The following is a 22,773-nucleotide window of genomic DNA, read 5'->3' as shown; positions in this document are numbered from 1 at the left end:
CTCAGCACACCAGCAGGTCCGACCCACATGTGATGGAGCTCAGATCTGTAAATGTCTTACAATAAAGAGCTCAGAGGGAAAAGACAGACAGGGATGCTGATTCTTCCACTGACACAGGACAGATCTGATAATGATGACACAAAAGTTCCCAAAACAAAGAGTTTTATTCATTTTATCCGATCAAACGTTTAGAAAACATTGAAAAAAATTTCATTGAGACACAAATAGAAAAAGATTCCACGCACGCACGCACGCACGCACACACACACACACACACACAGACACACACACACACACACACACACACACACACACACACACACACACACACACACACACACAGGTTCTGTTCCAGGAAGCAGGTTTGATGGTCTGAGTTTGTTAATCCTCAGATGAAGGAAACTCCAGCCTTTTGGTCCCAGTAAGAAGGATAACTTGAACAGGGTCAGTTACCATGGCAACAGATGACACACATCCAGAAAGCCATAACTCCTGATCTTTAGTACAAACATGTAAAGAGTGTGAAGGAGAGCATGTAGGAGGAAAAAGGAATGAACAAATATGTTCTGTGGACGATCAGCAGCAGCTCAAACTGAGACCAGCAGAGGGCGCTGTCGGCTCATCTCAGTGCTTCTGTGTTTCACCTCACCTGCTGCACCTGCTGCTGCCTAAGTGTGTCTGTGTGAACATCAGAGGGGACAGACAGTAGCTGTGTGTGTTGTTCTCAGTGCATGTTAATGCTGCTGAGCTCACAGTGAGTGTTTCCTGCTGTGTGACTACAGAAACCTGCTGACTCAGGCTCACATCCACTCTCTGTCACACAGACTCAGCTGAGGAGGTCACAGACCCTCATTCACACCTGTGTCCTCAGCTGTCACTACTGCTTCTGTCTGTGGCTCAGGGGTACAGCGGGTCCCCACCAATCAGAGACTGTGGATTGGCAGTCAGAGGACCTCTGTGCTAAACAGTCTGCAGCCTCCATCAGTGTGAGAGTGTGTTAGAGTGCAGCACAGCGTCTGTGTGCAAGTCTGAAACCTGCACAGGTGACAACAGGAAACTCAGAGTTACTGAACCTGCTTTCTGAGCAGATGTTACTGTGTGCACAGGTGAGAGCTAACAGCTGTATTTAAAACAGACTAAAGCACAGACAGCATGAAGAAGAGGAGCAGAGGGAAGGATGAAGGTCCATCAGGTCCAGGGTGTCCTCAGCTTCCTGTTCAGAGACAAACATGATGTCAGCTCCTCACAGTCAGCCCATCTGATCTTAATGACCTTATAGTACAATAAGTAAAATGTGTTCACAGTAGATCACACGCTCACAGGTAAAAATCACAAACTGCTTTCACAATAAAACCAGAAGTATAAATAAAATAATATGAAACGATTAATTAATTAACAGCTTGTCTGTACAGAAATGCCTTCAGCTGCTTTTTAAAGATACTCAGTGGATTCAGTGTAAACACAGTGGAGGAGACGACCTTGGTGCCGCTGCCTGAAAATCACAATCCACTCATGTTTTGAACCGAGTACGTGGGACCAACAGTAACCTCAGACCTGAAGGCCTAAGTGCTCAGGATGAAGCGTGAGGTTTAAACAGGTCAGAGATGTACTGGGGAGCTTCACCGTGAAGAGCTCTAAAATTTACTGGCAACCAATGAAGAGAAGCCAAAACTGGAGTAATGTTTGAGCAGAATGCATCAGCATTCTGTACAATCTGAAGGCAATCCAAGGCTGACTGGTGGGAACAAGTAAAATGACCGTTACAACAATCCAAGGAAAGGGGCACATCCTCCACACTCCTCTTTGGTTCACGCCACAGTGCCAGAAACACACACAAAACTGCAAACTCACACTCAGGGATTCAGGGCAGAATCAGGGACAGGTCCAAGGAAATCTGCATACAAAGAAACAGGCGATTAGAATCAGTAACGAGAAAGGCCAAGAGAATACGAGAGTAGAAAAGAGCCGACTGACACAAGTAGTAATGATCCAACAAACAGAAACACTGAGCCGATGCTCTAAGTAGTGGCTGGAGGTTAATGAGCAGCAGGTAGGTTATCAAACACAGGTGTGTCAGCGTAGAGAATGGACCTCAATCGTTGTTACGCAAACAAAGATAAGAAGTCAGTGTTCATCAGTCTGCTCCTGAATCTCTCCTGCTACAGCAGCAGCAAACCTCTCTGCGTTGATGATTGTTGGGTTTTCCTCTGTATGTATTATTCTAGGGTCTACCTTACAGCATGAAGCACCTTGAGGTGATTGTTGTGTTTTGGTGCTGTATAAATAAAATTGAATTGAATTGAAAACTTTACATTTGTGTGTAAATGTTACCTGCTCTCAGTGATGAATAACAACACCTGGATCAGCTGACTGCTCTGTAACACACACAGAAAAACAACATAAGAGTATGAAGCATCATACGTGTCCTGCAGTCATGTGTAGGTTCAAACTGCCAGAGGCAGCTCACATACATGAAGCTCCAACTTCTCACTCACTGCATATAAATTCAAAGAGGAGTCCTTTCATCTGCTCCACCTGCTCTGAGCAGCCACCTGTCCCACATGTCTGTGAAGCTTCCTCCAGTAAATGATCAGAAACAGATCAACCCTCCTTTCTGTTCTTCCACATCAGTTACTTAGGAAGTGATTGACTCAGAGCTCTGTGGTCTTACCCCACAGCAACCCTGACACCAGGGCAGAAATCACCTTCCACTTCAGCCTCTCAGACTCTGAAACCCCTCCCACCCCAGATGTGAAGTGTTTGTGACACCACCCTGACACGAGCTCCATCAGAACAGTTTCTTTCTCCCAGTCGTTGTAATCCTTTAGTCTCTCATTGGTGCTCATTCTGTGATATTAAACCTGTTAAACTGAGACTCGTCTCTTGCCAACAGTCCACTTTCTCATCCCGACCCCCCTTCAGGTCTTGACTCAGCTGCTGGACTCCCATCCAGATGTTTGTGTTCTATGTACAGTGTCTTGAAAAAGTATTTATATTCATCCTGTAAAGTGTGGTGTGAATCTGTATTCAGCCCCCATTAATCTGACTACATTTTATATTTCCTACCTTCTTCCTTAATCTGCTCTTTTTTTCTCTGCGGTGTGCTGCACATTTATTGTTATGAAAAAAAAACCTGATCTAATAAAATTAAGAAAATTCATTTTATTCGTTTGTACCTGCAGTGAGAATCCTCACGTCAGAGTAGACAACATCTGTATCAGCTTGATGTGTATCTGGAAAATACAAACACACACACTCAGGTCATGTTACAACTACAAACAGAGGAAACACAAACAGATGATGTTTAAAGTCTGTAATCAGCGGCAGTCAGTACAGAACCTCAAACATACTGACTCATACTAAGTCACACTGACTGATACTGATTCACCTGTAATGAAGCAGACGTTTGGCAGTTTGTTGGTCTGGAGCATTCAGCTGTGTGTTAACACAACACCAACAATAAAGACAACAGTGATTTTACAGGTAACTTTGTTAACATTGTGGGAAGGTTTTTGAATCCATTTCCAGACAAAGGTCACTGACCCCGAGGTCAAAGCAGACAGCCCTCAGAGGAAACAACAGAAACCCAAAACCTCAAGCCTCATCTCATCATTTCAGTCAGATGTTGCCAAACCTCAGTGTGATCACACTTCAGAAAGAAGTCTGGTTGCTAAGCTAGCCTGCCTGTAGTCCACCTGTTTCACTCACTGAAACATCTGAAGCTTTATAAAACCAAAAGTTCTCTTAAAGGAGCAGCTGAGATCAACCAAAATGGAAACATCTGGCCTCAGACTGCAGCAGCTGGGCTCCTTGTTGTGATGAAAAATAAAAGATATCAGGTGAATGTGACAGAGGTTGTACCATTTGCTTCATTTTGCTTTTTGCAGAGGAAAAGAAGTCGAACTAGAACCAAGAGCAGAACCAGAAGAACCACAGGAACCAGGCCTGCTATGAGTACAGTGAGGAAGGAGGTGAGACCCTGAGGAGGTGATGAAGCAGTGTCAACAGAAGAGTTCACAGGAGGAGTGGAGTCTGAGCTCCTGTGCTGAGGAGGACCTGCAGGAGAGATGATGACAACGGTTCAGTCATTTTATCAGCAAGTCATGTCTGTAAACAGGAAGTGATGTCACTGTTCTGACCTCTGACCCTCAGAAAGCTCTGAGGAGACGGTCCAGAAGCTTCAGTAGCACACGAGTAGAGACCTTCATCAGACTGTTTAACCCGTCTAATGACGAGCTCTGCTGCTGTTCCAGATCCAACATGACGTCCATTAAAGGAGAAATAAGCAGCAGCTGTGTCACCGCTCCTCTCTCTGCAACACAGTGTGACATCACTTCCTGTCCTCACAGGAAGTGCAGGAATCTCCAGAATTACACCTTTATCTGACAAAGGAAAAAAACAACCAGAGCAAAGTCATGAGCTCCTCTCAGATGGGTTAGGGCTGCTTCCTGTCTGAACGAGCACCTCACTGACTTCCTGTCACAGCGACGATCTGAGCAGGTCAAACCTCAAAGCATCCACCAGTTTGAACACATGCTGCCAAAATATTGGGACTGCTCTCACTGACAGACATGTAGCCAACATCTGGAAACATCTGCCTGTCTCTACCTGAAACACTGATGGACACTTCATCGCTCTGCTGTCCAGATGAGTTCTCACAGAAGTAACTTCCATCAGAGGAGACGGAGCGATCCAGAACACAGGAGGAACCATGAACCCTCCCAAAGCCTGCAGCTGCTCCACAGTCCTCAGTGAGTCCTCCTCTGGTCCTCTTCACTGTCCATCCATCAGCTGTCTGTCCATCATCAACACAGCTCAGAGACACTGAAGAAGATCCACTGAAGAACTGCTGAAGGTTTGGACTGAGAAGACAGAGTCACTGGAGGACACACACACACACACACACATACACACACACACACAGAGTAAATGTATTTGTGTTCTTGTTGGAGTCTCACTGATTGTTTTCACTTCCATCAACTCACCTGCAGAAACAGTCGGTGCAGACAGCAGCTGCACACACACACCTGCAACAGGAGGACAGGGGTCACTGAAGGTCAGAGGTCATTAGTTACTAGGGACAAGTTACCCCTGGAAGGGTCATCAGAGGGAATTTGGTATTTGCATGAGCCATTCTTCTTCCAAGCTCAGAAGTGTTGGCTGTCATCTTATTGTGTAGTTTGTATTTTTTATATTAAGCTAGAAAGAGAATAATTTAGCTTTCAAACTGCAGCAGTTTGTCTCCTCATTAAAAAAAAAACCTTATGCTGATGAATTTTGCGGTGAACAGTGTCTGTGCTGATCTTGAGAGGACGTTTGGAGCTCCGCATTTTACGTGACTTTTACACACCAATTGTCTCCAGACTCGATGACTGTGTTCTGTGACCGTATATGGTCTTATACGTCCGGGATGAGCGGCTGTGGTTACTAAATGTTTCCACTGTGAAATAATTTCACTTAGAGCTGACTGTGGAAAATTTATAATCTGTCTGTGGAGGTTCTCAGTCATCCAGTTTATTGACATCCAGCAACACACTCAGACAGAAACTGGTTCACCCGAAAGACAAAGCTCCAAAACACAAACTTAACAACGTGGTGTTTGCTGCACAGTGCAGCGAGGAATGCCCAGACCTCTACAACGGAGAGACCAAACAGCCACTTCATAAACGCATGGCACAACATAGAAGAGCTAACTTTATGGTCAAGACTCGGCATCCTTCTGCATCTAAAGGTCAAAGGTCACTCTTCGAAGATGCCAGTGTTCACATTTTGGACAGAGAGGACAGATGGTTTGAAAGAAGCAACATTTAGAATAAAATAGAATAAAAAGATTTTTCCAAACCGACGTGTTATGATCCTGTTACAGTACTAGACCCGCGTTCACTGAGCTCGTTAGAAAGATCCATTCTTTGACTAATGTTTCTAAAAGCAGTCTGCATGGCAGCTGCTGCATTTTATCCATCTGTGGTCATGAGATTAAAAACACCAGATTTCACTGATTAATACTACTCAAACCCAGGCCAGCTGCTCTCAGCAATGCGATATATATCTACACCATCAACGGAGCTAATCCTGCCCAGGCTGTTATTAAGCACCAGAATTGGAGAAGGCATAGAGAGGGGATACACTAACATATGAAACTGGAAATGAGCGCCGTGTGTTCTACTTATTTCAACAAAGTAACTTCTGATTACCACCTATGTAAACTGTAACTGTAAAGGACTGCAGTTACCCATATTTTGTATTTTAAATACGTAACACCGGTACATGTATTCCATTACTCCCCAACACTGGGCAGATGATATCATGGATAAATGAGTAGATGAACGTTTGACTCACCGAGGAGCAGAGAGGCAGACGGGGTCTTCATGATGTCTGAATGGCGACTGAATGCTATATTGAAACTCTGATTATTACTCTTCATCTTTGAAGTTCTCTCACTGATCCATTTGAAAAATGAGTCGACTGTATGGAACAGACCGATCACAATATTCGAAGACTGCGACAACACAACGAGGTTCACCTCAAGTTACAGTGCAGGAAACAGGTCATATCTCAGCAAGCTGTGTGGTTAGCATATAGCTGTGCTATAGAGAAGAAGCAGAGGTAGAACTCCCATGAACCTTTGCAGACCGAAGGAGAGCCATTGGCTTTTATTATTTAACCTTTATTTTCACAGGTAGTCCTGCTGAGACTCAGTGTCTCATTTTTAAGATAGACCTGGTTCAGCTAAACGCTGGTGCTGTAGTGCAGCTATTTAGCATCTCTCATTAGCTCATGACCACAGGTGGAGGTGGAGACACAGACTGACAGATCGATAATGTTGCTTTCAAACTCTCTCTTTACTTCACTTTAATACAATCATTTTTTTTTTAAACTCATTATCTGCTCTTTCCAAAAGTTTTCTACATTTTACACCTGAACACATGGTTTAGATGATCTTTCAATTCTAATCTTATGTCTTCTCACTCACCTCTAGTCACTTCATATGATACCGCCAGAGCCCACATTTGACCTCTTTTATGGGCCCAGAACCATTTTTTAACCTTTATGAAATACTATTTCTCTGAAGCACCAGTGTCAGAAGTTTAATAGTTTTTCTTTGAAGGTCACAAAGACAGGTGAAACTGTCCAAACTACAAACTAACGAAGAAGCTCCACACACAGATGCAGAGATGATCCTCTCTCATCAGGCCGTGTAATGATGTGTTTGCAGGTTGTGGTAGGTGGTTCAGTTCAGCTTAACGTGGGCGTTTCATTAAAGACAAAGACAGTAGCAGATGATCTAAAGAGCAAACAGAGAAGAACAAAGACAGCAATGCAGAGCTGAACTGATCTTATCATGACTGTCATGAACTGTGTGACAACAGCTCAGCCCACTGAGGCGTGTACCTGCTTTCATAACGTGTGTTTAAATGTGCATGTTAATGATGCTTCAGCCTCAGCAGAAGAGACCGCAGAGACAGAGACTCAGATCTCTGACTGTGTAGTGGAAACATGAACCACAGCTGTGACACCATCAGACTGTCACGGACACTGACAGACAGAGAGATGTAGTTCAGAGCACTGCGGTCTGCTAACATTATCACAGGACACTGAGACAATCAACCACTGTTAGCTCATCTTATTAAAGTCTGTGAAGAAATAATGTTATCAGGTCTGAACTTCAAACATTTGATTATCATCTAAACTTTAACCCTGCACATGCCTTTGAGGATGAGCTCCTTTATTTTCTTTGATTTAAAGTCACCGTCAAGCAACCTGGAGTGAGCCAGTACACACCTGAGCACCCAGCCCCAAACACCAAGAACCACCAATCTAAGTCACCCAATAATCAAACTGAAGGGGAGGCTGGAAGGTTACATTTCAGACACTTTGAGAATTCGTCACATATCCAGCTCCAACAACAGGTCAAGTGTAGCAGGACGGTGCTCAGAAACAAGTTTAATGCTGGTTTCACCAGCAACACTCACAGGCTAACTGACAAACACTAACAGACAGGTTCAAACAGAGAAGTACTACAGGCACAGGACACACAGCAAGAGGGAGATCATGACACTGGACAGAGAGACGAGACAAGATATACAAGAGAGAATCGATCAAAGAGGAAACACAGCTGAGATGAGACAGGGGGTAGCAAACCTGAACAAGACACACAATACAATTGCCTTTCCGAGTAAAACAAGAAACACAAGAAACCCACAATACGACACAGACTGACCAACTACAGGAAACAAACTCAGCCATACTGAGGCTGTGTCCCAATTCAGGGTATGCATGCTTGAAGTACGCGCACTACGCGTACTACGTATGGTGCGTACTATTAGTACGAGAAGTGCGGAAGTGCGAGGCTTGTGAAATGGGACGGTCTAGCCATCGTCGTGCTGCCCAGGTTGCCTAGCAACCATGATACTAACAGCTGGAAACGTTTCATTCAGCTTTGATTGACAGAAAAGAAGGAGAACATATTTTGTTCATTTGTTTGTTTGTTTCCACATGAGCTTTGTGTGATTTGATAAGTATCTGAGGCTGAGACCACAGGACTGTAAAACATGATTGTTGGGCTTCATTTCTGTACTGAACAGTCATTTAAGATTTGCTAGTAAATAACAATTAGTTAATGTATTATATATATAAGAGACAAATATTGTTCTGTTAATATGTTGGCATTACTAAATTTGGCTCAATGCTTACATATATGTATAAAAACAAAATGTACGAGCTGTGAAAACTGTTTCTGATAGAATGAAGAGTAGACTGATATATGAAATATTCTGTCATGGTTCTGTGTCGGTTCGACCCAGCTTTTTGGAGTTGTTATGTTTTGGTTTTGAAAGATGGATTCTTCCTGTATACTGGTGGTGGTGATGATTATGATGGATTATTATTTGAGTTCCATGTTTCTGTTTATTTGTGGTTAGGATTTGTGTTCTCATGTTTTGTGTGGGTTTAGTTCCATGTGTCATTTTCTGTCTGTCTCTCAGTGTCAGGTCTGCGTCTTGGTGTAGTGTTCTTGTTTCCTGTTTTATTGTGAAGGTCTGCGTCTCATGTGGGTGTGTTCAGTTTTACCTCTGTCTCGTCTTGTTGATTACTCCCAGCTGTGTTCCCCACCTGTGTGTAATCTCCCTGTGTTTCCCTGAGTGTATTTAAGTCACGTCTTCTGCCTTTGCACTTGCTGGTCCATCTGTGTATCCACCCTGCTTCATCTGTGTGTTCCCCTGCTGTCTACCATTGTCTGCCTCTGCTCGCCCTCTTTCATGTTCGTGTTCTGGTTCCTGCGCTGTAGTTTAGTTGTTGTCCAGTATAGTTTAGTTTGTCTTCGTTTGCCATTTCCCCTTTGCCGTTTATTCAATAAACCACCTTCAAACCTTTACAAGTGCCTGCAATTGGATCCTCCTTTATTATCTCCACACAGCTCATCTCATTCGCCGTGACATATTCCCTTATTGAGTGAGAAAATCAGACCATGTCATAACTGCTTTAAGTCACACAGAATAGATATCAGAGCCTTAAACAGGCTGACTTCTGCTAAATGGGTCAAACTGGGCAGAAAGTCTACAAACACATAACATCCTTATAGAATATGATGTAACACTATAGATCAACTTAGCTCAGAATATATAAAGCATTAAAACAATTACAGCAATATGATGCAACAAACACAGCAGTACTACTAATCCAAAATACTCAAAGCTTCATAGAACTGAAACAAACATTTATTTTTAGCTCCATTCTGCTGCTGATACATACTTTAGGTTTCTGAACATTAAACTTGTTTCTGCCTTTCATAGTGTGTAACTTGAAGGTGTCACGGTTCTGGGTCCGTTGGACCCAGTATTTTGAGTTTATTATGTTTTGGTTTACTTTTGCATCATGGATTATTCTGTGTTTCTCTGGTACTTTGTGTTTCAGTTATCAGGGTGTTTTGGATTGTTTTCTCATTCTCTTGTGGTGATGATGATGATTATTATTAGAGTTTCATGTTTCTGTTATCCATGTTTTAGGAATTGTGGTTTCACTTATACAGGGTGGGCCATTTATATGGATACACTGTAATAAAACGGGAATGGTTGGTGATATTAAAGTCCTGTTTGTGGCACATTAGTATATGTGAGGGGGCAAACTCCTCAAGATGGGTGGTGACCATGGTGGCCATTTAGAAGTCGGCCATCTTGGATACAACTTTTGTTTTTTCAATAGGAAGAGGGCCATGTGACACATCAAACTTATTGGTAATGTCACAAGAAAAACAATGGTGTGCTTGGTTTCAACGTAACTTTATTCTTTCATGAGTTATTTACAAGTTTCTCTTTGTTCACAGCCATTGACATGTCGAAGAGGTTAACACGTGAGGAGCGGATCGAAATTGTGTTGATATCTGGTGAACGCAGTAACCGGGTCATTGCAGCAGATTTCAACTGCTTGCTAAGTTTCGTGAAACTGGTTCAGTGTTGGATTTTCCAAAATGTGGATGCAAGAAAACTGTCACTAATGAAGAAACATCAGTACATGTCCTAGCTTAATTCAGCAAGAGCCCACAGCGTAGCACTCGCCGCATGTCACTGGAGAGTGGCATTAGTCGCACATCCCTTCGGCGGATATTAGCTACTCACAAATGGCACCCTTACAAACTCCAGCTACTGCAGCATCTCAACGAGGATGACCCAGATCGGCGCACAGAATTTGCAGAATGGGCAAAACAAAAATTGGAACAGGACCCTCAGTTCACGCAGAAGATTTTGTTCAGTGATGAGGCAAACTTTTATGTGAATGGTGAAGTTAACAAACAAAACCACCGCTATTGGTCTGACACTAACCCACATTGGATGGATCCCTCCAAGACGGTTTGGTGTGGTATATGGGGTACAACGATAGTGGGTCCATTCTTCATCAATGGAAACCTCAAGGTCACTGGATATTTGAAATTGCTACATGATGATGTGTTTCCCTCTTTATGCACTGAAGCTGGCACGTTCCCTGAGTTTTTCCAGCAAGATGGTGCACCACCACATTATGGGTGCCAGGTCCGAGCATTCCTAGATGAACAGTTTCCTGGAAAGTGGATTGGTCGTCGTGGGCCAGTTGAATGGCCCCCAAGGTCTCCCAAACTGACCCCCTTAGACTTTTATCTTTGGGGTCATCTGAAGGCAATTGTCTATGGTGTGAAGATACGAGATGTGCAGCACCTGAAACTACGGATACTGGATGCCTGTGCTGGCATTTCTCCTGCGGTGTTGCTATCAGTGTGTGAAGAGTGGGAGAAGAGGGTTGCATTGACAATCCAACACAATGGGCAGCACATTGAACACATTTTATAAGTGGTCAGAAACTTGTAAATAACTCATGAAAGAATAAAGTTACGTTGAAACCAAGCACACCATTGTTTTTCTTGTGACATTACCAATAAGTTTGATGTGTCACATGGCCCTCTTCCTATTGAAAAAACAAAAGTTGTATCCAAGATGGCCGACTTCTAAATGGCCACCATGGTCACCACCCATCTTGAGGAGTTTGCCCCCTCACATATACTAATGTGCCACAAACAGGACTTTAATATCACCAACCATTCCCATTTTATTACGCTGTATCCATATAAATGGCCCACCCTGTAGTTCAGTTCCATGTGTCATTTTCTGTCTGTCTCTCTGTGTTGAGTCCGTGTCTCTGAGTAGTGATTCATGTTTCCTGTTTTATTGTGAAAGTCTTTGTCTTATGTTAGTGTGTCTAGCTTCGCTCCCCTGTCTCGTTAGTCCTGATCTCTCCCAGCTGTGTCTCCCTTCTGTTGCCCATTCCCTCATTACTACCCTGTGTATTTAAGCCCTGTGTTTTCCTCAACCCAGTCACGTCGTACCATTGGATTATGCCAGTGTGTTTCTGTTCTGTTACCAGTATTCTTGGCTCAGTTTATGTTTGTTTCCTCCAGCAATAAAGCTGAGGTTTTGCGTTACAATCCTGAGTTTGAGTCCTGCATTTGGATCCTCATCTCCGCCTGCCCACACACTGAGTCCTGACAGAAGGCCCTGAGTACTTTCTCCCACACTGAAAACACTGGAATGATCACATTATTTGAACATTACCTAATAAGACTGATTCAGGACAGACAATTAGTTATTTTAAATTTTCCTAGCAGTCCTTCACAAACAGGGAACAGTCTGTCTATTCTCTCCATCTGTCAGCTGCTGCTGGCTCTTCCTCCTCCTCTTCCTCACACACTGCTGAGTTTGTCCTGGTGGATCATCAGGGGTGCAAAGCCTCACAGATGATGTGCAGCAGTGGGTCCCTCAGTCTGTCCTCACTCTGGACACTTGCAGTTGTCACACATGGAAATCAAATGTGTGATAAGCTGCAGGATTCAAACACAAGTGTAACTTATAAATACATGTTCATACTTTTATTCCACAATCAGAGAGAAAGAAACAGAGAGAGAGTGCAGGACAGACAGACAGGTGACAGTCTCAGGTGTACACACTGCTACAAAACAGCACAAGAGAAGGAGGATTTAGTGTTTGTGTTATTACGAGTGCTAAACAAGAAGAGTTCCAGATGGTCCAGTGGACACATGTGTGACTCCTGTGATTAAAGCATCTTTCTTTCAGCTTAACGAGTGAACCGTCAGCTCGTTCAAACACACGTTAAAGTCCGTTTGGCTCGACACCACCGAACAGAGGCAGCAATATAACATAGCTAACATTAACAGTGCAGTGAATCCTGCTTGTGCCGTGATATTCAGGACTGCAAACCGAGCAGCATCACTGACTTTCAGCCTGTTGTGTTTGTGGATATATGACTGACTTTAATTATCCATAAAATCATCACATTCTCTGTAAGATTAAGGTCGACTATATATGTATTTAGAAGTAGAGGCTTTAAAACCAAGTAAACGCTGAAAGTACAAACATCACTAATGTCACATAACTTTGCTGACATGTGGCCAACAGTAATGTTTTAATGTTCTTAAACATTTGCACATAAATAAGTGACATAATATTCAGTACTTACTTTTGACAGTTCACTCTTCGGCCGCTCCCTTCTGCCGTATTTTGCGGCAAAATTATCCACACCCACCGCTGCGCTACGGATTGTGGGATATATGGGACCACGAAGCGTGCACCGGATCACGCTTGATATTTGGGGAAATCGACAGCGCATTTGGAGTATGCATTTGGAGTACACTTCGAAGTGGGACAGCCGTCGTCGCGTGGCGGTGACATAATATGCATACCCTGAATTGGGACACAGCCTGAGGTTCTTCTGCAGGAGTCGGACATGTTTGGTCATGTGTGGTTTGTTGCTGGGAAAAACAAGAATCAGTTTCACAGTAATGACAGCGTCCATCTTGTATCTTATTTTTAAAAAGGACAGCAGAGGTGTTGGTGTCCATGTCACCGTCATGTTGGTGTTGTTCCCAGATCATCATACTAAATGTTGTTCCAGGATCAACATTGCAAGTGACCAATCAGAATGTTAAGCAATGTTCCGTCTAATTTTTCATGTGTCTGAACGAACACACAAACTCCCTGAGCGTCCCTTGGACCACTGTGAGCAACATCAGACGTGTGCACTGTGGTCACGCCAGCATCGAATCTAAGTTACATGGTTTATTAAAATAATCAAATTACAGCATTTACATTTATGTTGGACTACTTTTAATTAACTGCTTTAGCCCACTTACAATGAAAATGTAAAAAAAATCTAGTCATTGACCTGTGTAGTATGTTAACACTATATGGAACACTTGAACTCCAATTTTGAAAACATTTTCTTTCTTTTTTTTAAAAAAAGCTCTGACTTGTATTGTGAGTCTGTTTTCTGGGAGAGAGTCTGTAACTCTGTCTGCAAAATACAGTATATAATGACCAATGCTGGGCAATTAATTATATAGTTACTTCTTTAAAAAAGTAACTCAGTTTGGCAAACAAGTTTTTTTGCAGCTATTTTTTAAATGCAGCCAAGGTGTTTTTATATAAACATTTCAAACTATTTACAGAACAATCAGCTGTTCTGCATCAAATCTGATGCCACACAAATTATTTGTGCCACTCCAAAAAATAATTTCTGTCCACTATGAGATAAAGGAGAACAACAGCCTGATACCTGCAGGCCTGACAACAGGAGATGTATCACTGCTGTAACACCTGTAACATTCAGCAGTCGCCTCATTGCTCTAACACACACAACAAAACTATTGACTACACTACACACTAACTACACACTAACTACACAAGATTTGCGCTAAACGTCTCAAATATATTATTTTTTGATTGGTCGATATGGTACATTTTTGGACGAATAGGAAGGCAGAGGGGGTGGAGTTAGTTTTTGCTCACAGGCTTTCGAGCATTGACTGTAGAAAACATGGACGACGCGACTCCGCCTCTTACCATTGTGCAAAAATGAAGCCAAAATACCCCGCTTGTGGAGGCTGCCATCTTGCAAATTTGGAGCCAGAGTCTGCGCAGTAGTGACTTGAGGTGGAGCGACTGTGTAACGCTCCCGCCCACACACCCGCTGGACATCACCGCAAACACGCCCCCCTACACTTTTTACGTAGCCCGGCTGCTCAAGTTTTTTTTGCTGGTTTACCGCGACTGACGACTCGTTTAATTAAGGTAAATACAACCATGTCACTGTTATAAAAAAAAAAGACACACAGCTTATCATCTTATAGTTCTAAAATCACTCTGTTGTTAATTCGTTAGCTAGATTAGCCGCTAGCATACGCGCTGTGTTAGAGGCTTGTTGCTAGCTAGTTAGCGATGCTACTAGTTAGCTAGTTAGCTCAGCCTTTAATACTATCATCCCGGACATCCTCATCAACAAACTGGTCAATCTTGGCCTCCCTCCTCTCACATGTGCCTGGATAAAGGATTTCCTCACAAACCGGCCCCAGACTGTGAGACTCGGCCCTCATCTCTCCTCCACTCGCACACTGAGCACCGGCTCCCCACAGGGCTGTGTGCTGAGCCCCCTCCTGTATTCTCTCTACACCCACGACTGCAGTCCGGCCCACAACAACACTCTCATCATCAAGTTTGCTGATGACACCAAGGTAGTCGGACTCATCTCGAAGGGAGACGAGGCAGAGTACAGAGAGGAAGTCCTGAAGTTGGCAGCATGGTGTTCAGAAAATAACCTGGCACTGAACACCAAGAAAACCAAAGAGCTCATTGTTGACTTCAGGAGACACAGCACTGACTTGGCCCCCCTCTACATCAACGGGGAGTGTGTGGAGAGGGTCCACACCTTCCGGTTCCTTGGTGTCCTCATCTCTGCTGACATCTCCTGGACGGAAAACATCTCAGCGGTCATCAAGAAGGCCCAACAGCGGCTGCACTTCCTGAGAGTCCTCAGGAAGTACAAGCTGAACTCCAACCTGCTGCTGACCTTCTACCGCTCGTCCATTGAGAGCCTGCTAACCTACTGCATCACGGTATGGTACGGCAGCTGCACCAAGGCAGATAGAGTGAGGCTTCAGAGTGTGGTCAAGACAGCACAAAAGATCATCGGCTGCCCTCTCCCCTCCCTGATGGACATTTATTCCTCCCGCTGCCTCAGCAGAGCAGCAAACATCATTAAAGACAGCTCCCACCCTGGCTTCAACATGTTCAGCCTGCTTCCCTCAGGGAAGCGCTACAGGTGCATCAACACTAAAACCCACAGACTCAAAAACAGTTTCTTCCCCAAAGCGATAACCACCCTGAACTCACACATGCACCGATAACACAGCCCCCCACTTCCCACTTCCTCTATGGACCACCACTATTTATACCAATTCTATGTGCAATAACTGTATATACATAAACACTATTTATACCAATTCCATGTGCAATAACTCAACTGTATATACATAACACTATTTATTACATATTGTTTACGGTTTGTAAATTGTACATTTTATATATATATACATCTTCTTCCCTATGTTAATACTGTCCATATGTATATAGTGCTGCAGAACTGTACCCCCCCCCCCCAAACATGTTTACACTGAGTAGGAGATGCTCTGTATCTCATTGTACAGCTGTATAATGACAATAAAGGCATTCTATTCTACACACCTAATACTCTAATAGTCTGTGTTATTGAAGGATTCAGCGCTTCTTAGGTTTGTTTTTATCCATTTTTAGACAGCGATGAGATCAGCTGCACACTCTACAGAAGCCCAGAGTTACTGTTAATATCAAAAATATAATGCTGTCCTTTGAGATTTTAACATAAGACTGTGAGTGTAATGGATCTAAAACTGTTTAAATCTTCAGAGCCCTCTACATCCTGGTAACATGGAGACTTTAAAAACATCAGCAGAACGTTTCAGTAGTGTAGTCTAATTTGTTCTTTTCATTTAATAATAGAGTCCATAGAATAGAGACCAATAGAGTGAGGGAGACCATCAGGATCAAGCTGGGTTTCCTGGGTCCAGAGGTTTGGAGAAACTTCTTCCCTTTCTTTCATCACAGCTGTCCTGTGCCATAAGTTCTGTTGACCCACTGAGAGAGGCTTCATTTAAGAAACACCAGGAAGACTGAAGCTCATCGCATTGATCAAGCAGGACTCATGATCTTCACCAGCAGCTCCCTCACAGGGATATCTTCAGCACTCCTCCGTAGGCCCGATCCAGGAGATGATAAACCCAAAACCCAGCATTTCATGAACACTGTGATGGAGACCTTTGGTTTGTGTAATGATATAAATACTCAGATACTCCCCAGAGGCTCTGGATTTTCACATGAACATATTATATTTAGTCCTGTAGAAAGTTATATATTTAAAAATATATGATCCTCTCTGGTTACTCTGGTATGAATAACTCTGCATCACTTTATGGTAAATAACACACTATCTGCAAAAAACTGTGAAAGAACTCCAGATGACAAGTTTGTAGTTCAACATACAAGTGACGACCTTTGACCTTCATCAGGTTTTATTTAATTGTGAGAAAATCTCATATGCTCTTCATGCAGCTGAGTACATCAGTGTTTAAAACGGAAGCTGTGCAGGTCTGAGATCAGCAGCTTTGTGAAACACCAAACTGAGGTCCTGTTAATGCTGATATATAGTGACACAGTTACATGGGTGATTAATCCTTTTGTTTTTTTGTCTTTAACTTTATCAATAAAACAGCTGCAGCTTTCACTACAGCACATGTGGTACTTTAACCTTTGTACTGTTTTCATCAGTTCATTTTGCACTTAACATGTGAGCATGTTGGATGATCTGTCTGCTGTCACTGGGTGGTGCTGAGGTCTGAATCTGAGGGCAGCTCCTGTAATCACAAAGAGAACAGAACCATCAAACTCAAATATAAATTTTATCCCTCGAAATTGAAATAAAGCTGATTCTTCTGTCCTCACACACTCAGGATCTTAAGTTCTTCTTACATTTTTTTCAGTATTACAGTACACTACAGTACTTTAATCCATAGTTCCTGATTAATGAAGAGTTACTGAAGTAGAAGCTTTTAAAAAAGATGTTACTGTCTTTACAGATGTGGCAAGAGACTGAAAACATGCTGTTGTTTGCACATATTTAATATTCAGCTCTGCACAGGAGCTGAAGCAGAGTGCAGCCTGTTGCTTTTACAGTATAATACTTGTAATAAAAGTACTGTAACAGTAATTAGTGAGTGAGCAGCCCGGGGCTTTTCTCTTGATTTCTTTAGGCTATTTTTGAAAACGCAGATTTTTCTATGCGTTCGCACCTTTCGTCCACACGTAAACGGCGTTTTCAGTCACTGAAAACGGAGATTTCTAAAAACGCCTGCCAGGGTGGATATTTTCGAAAACTCCGTTTTTGCATTTACGTGTGGACGAGAAAAACGGAGAAAACGCAGCGTCAAAGGTGTGCGCCTTTTTTGACCTCACACTGTGCGCCACGTTATTGTTTCAGTGAAATGAATTTCTACAATACTGTTACTGTTAATTTTACTCTCTGCAGTGTTTAAATGCTTACATATACACACACAGTTACTGTCCCTCCACACATACGACTCGGTTCTGCTTCTATGCCCCATCTTTGTTTACTATTTCCTACCGAGGCTTCTAGACTTCTGATTGGCCAACATTTCTACACGGTTAGGAATATATCGCCACCTGTTGTTTTGGCATGTTCCTAGCAGCGTTTTCCTTCATTTCTGCGTTTACGTGTGGACGGGATTATTTTTTTAAACGAAAACGGAAAATCTCCGTTTTCAAAAATACCCGTGTACGTGTGGACGTAGCCTTAGTCAGGGTAAATTCATTCACCTGCACAGATTAGCTAAACGAACCCTGACAGCCGAGTGCTCATCTCAGCTAGCTAGGTCTCAGGACCGAGCTAAGGACGGTAGTTACGGATTAGCTTACCGAAAAAGTGCAGCGGGGTCTCGGATCCTTCTGTCAGGTAGTCCAGTTTACTGAAGAACACCTCAGGCTGTCAGGTTAAAACAGTCGGTCGTGTTTTCGTAACGCTGGCCCTCCTCTCAGAGCCTACGCTCTATCTGCTATTCCCGAACACAGATACGCAAGTTTCTCCGTGACTGCAGCTGCCAGTCAAAGCTGCTATGATGAGATTTCACCCCAATTTAACATCACCACGGTAGGAATTAGAATCAAACTTATGGGAAAGGAGACCCCTTGGACATCAATCAGCGTGATGAGAACTATTGAAAACAAAAGAAAGAATCTTTGGAAAAAAATTATCTGAGGAGAAAAAATTTATTTTAGTCTGACCCCAGTCCCATCCGCTAACATGGAGGAGGCGGGGTTTATGACCTATACTGCAGCCAGACACCAGGGGGCGATAGAGAGGTTTTGGCTTCATTTTTGGGGTGCTGTCACGTTCTACAGTCAATGGACGCAGGATGTGCCGCTAATGCTAACTAAAAGCAAAGGATCCAGAATTTGTTGCGCTGGCTGCTGAGCTCTGTGGGTTTTTGCAGCAGCTCTACCTGTACTAGATGCACCTGCTCCTTGTCGTTTCTATCTCGGACTTTATTTCCTCTACAAGAGTTTCTGTTTTTTGGGGGGGTTTTTTTGCTAGTTCTTCAAATGTTCAATAAAAACATGTATGCTAAATCATAACGGAGAAAGCTTTGTAATGAAGACTGTCATTTCAAAAACACGCCCCCCCCCCCCCCCCCCCCCCCCCGCGGTCCGCAGCGCTGCTGAAAAGGCTGTGGAAGTCCCTGTATTAAGCACGTAGACCTGTGACACAAAAATCACCAAACGCGGACGGCCACAGACTGTTTTCCTTCGTGGTGATGAAGGAAAACGCTGGGTTGGCATGTAAAAGGGCATTTATTCCCTTCAACGACCTGCAGTTCAAAAAAGCGCCCCTCCGACAGCCAAAGTAAGTAAGTAAACTTTATTTATTAAGCGCTTTTCGCAGATAGACAATCACAAAGCGCTGTACATAAATATTAAAATAAACAATAAAATCGATAGACAATGTACACAATATAAAAGATCAAATGTAAATAATGTAAAAAATATAAAATATGAAGAGATCAACAAAAGGCTTCTTTAAACAGAAAAGTTATTAACTGTTTTTTAAAACAATCCACAGAGTCAAGCAAACGTAACTGTAGTGGTAAACTGTTCCACAGCCTTGGTGCAACAGACTGAAAGGCTCTGTCCCCTTTTGTCTTCAGTCATGTACGGGGAACAACTAAGAGACTTTGAGTCTGTGAGCGGAGATGACGAGCAGCAGTGTATTTTATAAGAAGCTTGGATAGATAATCTGGGGCCTGGCCATTTAGTGCTCTGTATGTTAAAACAAGAATTTTAAAGCGAATTCTAAACTCTATTGGGAGCCAATGTAAAGAATATAAGATGGGAGTGATGTGAACACGTTTGGTAGAACGAGTTAATAGTCTGGCTGCTGTTCTCTGATTGGATTGTTACATTTGTGATTGACATGACATTGACCAATCAGATGAAAGGAAGAAAAACCGGGTCAAAATTTGTACTTGTAACTTGCAGAGTTTCACACGTATTTTTTTTCCACATACAAATCTTTTTTACACATACACAAATTCTTTTTTACACACACACAAATTCTTTTTTACACATACACAAATTCTTTTACATATACAAATCCTGATTTACAAGTACAAAATATTTATGACCAGATTTTGAGCCCATAGAGAGCGCCTTTTTGTTGTTGTTGTTGTTGTGCTAAGCTAATAGGCAGAATGCTACAGGTATAGCTCTAAAGAATGTAGCATCATAGGCAGTGTAGTCCGTGCTGTAGGGAGAATGGACTGCCATACCCGTTATGTGTCTGTGAGCCAGGGAGGGAGAGAAAGGAAAAGTACGAGCTGTAACCGAGCAGAAACGGGAGCTGGAAGCATGTAAATATAATAATAACCACTGCAGCCAAGAAGAGTGCCTGACGAGCCCAGTTGTAAGTAAGCTATTAAGACTCAACTGTACACTGTGTTCGTGTTTTCCTCCGAAACAATAAGTTCCATTGGAGCAGCCTTTCAACGCCTCTCTCTGTCTCTCGCAACCAAAGTTGACCCAGACAACAAAGTAAAGCTATTTTTTGGCTACAACACATGTGTCAAAGTCAGATTTGGCCCGCGAATGAATTATTATGGCCCCTGGGATGATATTTGATTAGTATTAGAATCGGCCCGCAGGTCACAGCCGCCTGCTGGAGTTTTGCACACACCAATACTCCATTCCCCACAATGCAACGGAAGCCCGCGAACTCACTGCAGCGCCGCAAGCGGGGCTCGGCTTCATTATTCATCAGCATTCAGAGCAGATGTCAACTTTCAGCAACCCCCTTCCCCAATAATGGCTAAACGGAAGGTGTATGGTGAGCACAGGGAATTTCAAGCCAGGTGGGAGGCAGAGTACATGTTCACGGAGGTAAAAGGCAAACCTGTTTGTCTTCTGTGTGGAGAAAGTGTGGCTGTAATGAAAGAATATAATCTAAGAAGGCACTATGAAACCTCTAAGAAACACAAAGACAAAGACAAGAATATGGACACGGAACAAAGGCTACAGAAGGTGGAAGAATTAAAACGAGGTCTTAAGTCCTGGCAGGCTCTGTTCACAAAAGCAAAATCACAAAGCGAGGCTGTTGTCAAGGCGAGTTTTCTTGTGGCAGAAGAAGTTGCAAAATCAGCCCGACCATTTAGAGAGGGAGAGTTTATCAAAAACTGTATGCTTAAAGTTTGTGACGCAGTGTGCCCAGACAAAAGGCAGCTATTTTCAAACGTGAGCCTGAGCAGAAACACCGTTGCTGAACGTGTAGACCAGCTGTCCACCAATCTAAAAGAACAGCTTGTGGAAAAGGGAAAAGATTTCATTGCATATTTCCTTGCTGTGGATGACAGCACTGACACAACTGACATTGCCCAGTTGTCAATTTTCATTCGTGGAGTGGACTCCAGCCCGACCGTAACAGAAGAGTTTTTGGCGTTACGTCCGATGCATGGCACGACTACAGGACAAGATCTGTATGAAGAGGTATCCAGATGTGTAAATGAGATGGGACTGCCTTGGGAAAAACTCGTGGGATTGACAACAGACGGAGCACCCGCGATGTGTGGACACAGGAGTGGATTGGTGGCAAGGATACGTGAGAGGATGCGGGACGAAAATGTCACAGAGGAGCTGACAGCTTATCACTGCATAATACACCAGGAGTCGTTATGTGGCAAAGCCTTGAAAATGGAACATGTAATGACCATCATAACGCGTGCAGTTAACTTCATCAGAGCCAAAGGTTTAAATCACCGCCAGTTCAAGGCATTTCTGGGCGAGTTAGATACAGAGTATGGTGACTTGCCCTATCACACAGATGTGCGATGGCTAAGCCAGGGAAAGGTGCTGCAAAGATGTTTCGAGCTTCGTGAGGAGATCTGTCTGTTCATGGAAAGCAAAGGGAAAGACACAACAGAACTTCGAGATGAAACATTTATGTGTGAAATGGCGTTTCTGTGCGACATCACAAGCCATCTGAATGTGATGAACCTGCAACTGCAGGGACAGGGGCGTGTCATCTCTGATATGTACAGTACGGTGAAGGCGTTTAAAACCAAGCTGAGTCTGTGGGAGACCCAGATGCAGAAAGAAAACTTGAGCCACTTTCCCAGCTGCCAGACCATGAAAGAGAAGCTCTCTACCGCTGTGTTCCCAAGTGCATGGTTTGCCGATAAACTCAACATACTTGCCGCCGAGTTCCGATGCCGATTTGCTGACTTTGAAGCTCAAAAAAGCAGGTTTGAACTACTTGCCAATCCTTTTGGAGTTGATGTGGAAAGCGCACCACCAAACCTCCAAATGGAGTTGATTGAGCTCCAGTGCAATGACACACTGAGGGAAAAATATGAGAGAGTGGGTGCCGCTGAGTTTGCACATTTCATCCCCGACACAATGCCTCAGCTGTGCATCCAAGCTGCTCAGACGCTCTCCATGTTTGGCAGCACATACCTGTGTGAACAATTGTTCTCTTTGATGAAGCTAAACAAAACATCACACTGGAGCCGTCTTACTGATAAACACCTTGACTCAATTCTGAGGATTTCCTCAGCTCAGAGCCTGACCCCGAACATTGATGAACTCGTACAAAAGATGAGACACCACCAAGTATCAGGCTCAGGCTCAGACAAGTGAGCATCGCAGAACATTTACGTATTTTTAGTTTTTAACTCAGTTAAATTTTTTACATTTGTTTCTACAAGATGTGATTTTTCTTTGAAGGAAGTATTGTTTTGTCTGTGTGCCATAGATTTTTGTATTTTATCTTATTGTATTTTATTTATTTATATTTATTTTTCAG

The 22,773-nt window shown here is 43.1% G+C and overlaps 1 protein-coding gene across 1 annotated transcript; it reads left to right on the top strand.

Annotated features, from left to right (window-relative positions):
• Positions 1–20,780: 20,780 nt before the first annotated feature.
• LOC134624367 (general transcription factor II-I repeat domain-containing protein 2-like) lies at positions 20,781–22,607 on the top strand. Its single transcript, XM_063469342.1, has one exon. It carries the CDS (start codon positions 20,781–20,783, stop codon positions 22,605–22,607), a length of 1,827 nt encoding a protein of 608 aa, XP_063325412.1.
• The last annotated feature ends 166 nt before the right edge of the window (positions 22,608–22,773 follow it).

Source organism: Pelmatolapia mariae, linkage group LG3_W (genome assembly GCF_036321145.2).
Source record: "Pelmatolapia mariae isolate MD_Pm_ZW linkage group LG3_W, Pm_UMD_F_2, whole genome shotgun sequence".
Taxonomy (NCBI): Eukaryota; Metazoa; Chordata; class Actinopteri; order Cichliformes; family Cichlidae; genus Pelmatolapia; species Pelmatolapia mariae.
This window is presented reverse-complemented; position numbering and strand designations above follow the sequence as displayed.

What these genes read in the sequence shown, in the direction of transcription:
- LOC134624367 (XM_063469342.1), top strand. Translation starts at nt 20,781, where the DNA reads ATGGCTAAACGGAAGGTGTATGGTGAGCACAGGGAATTTCAAGCCAGG.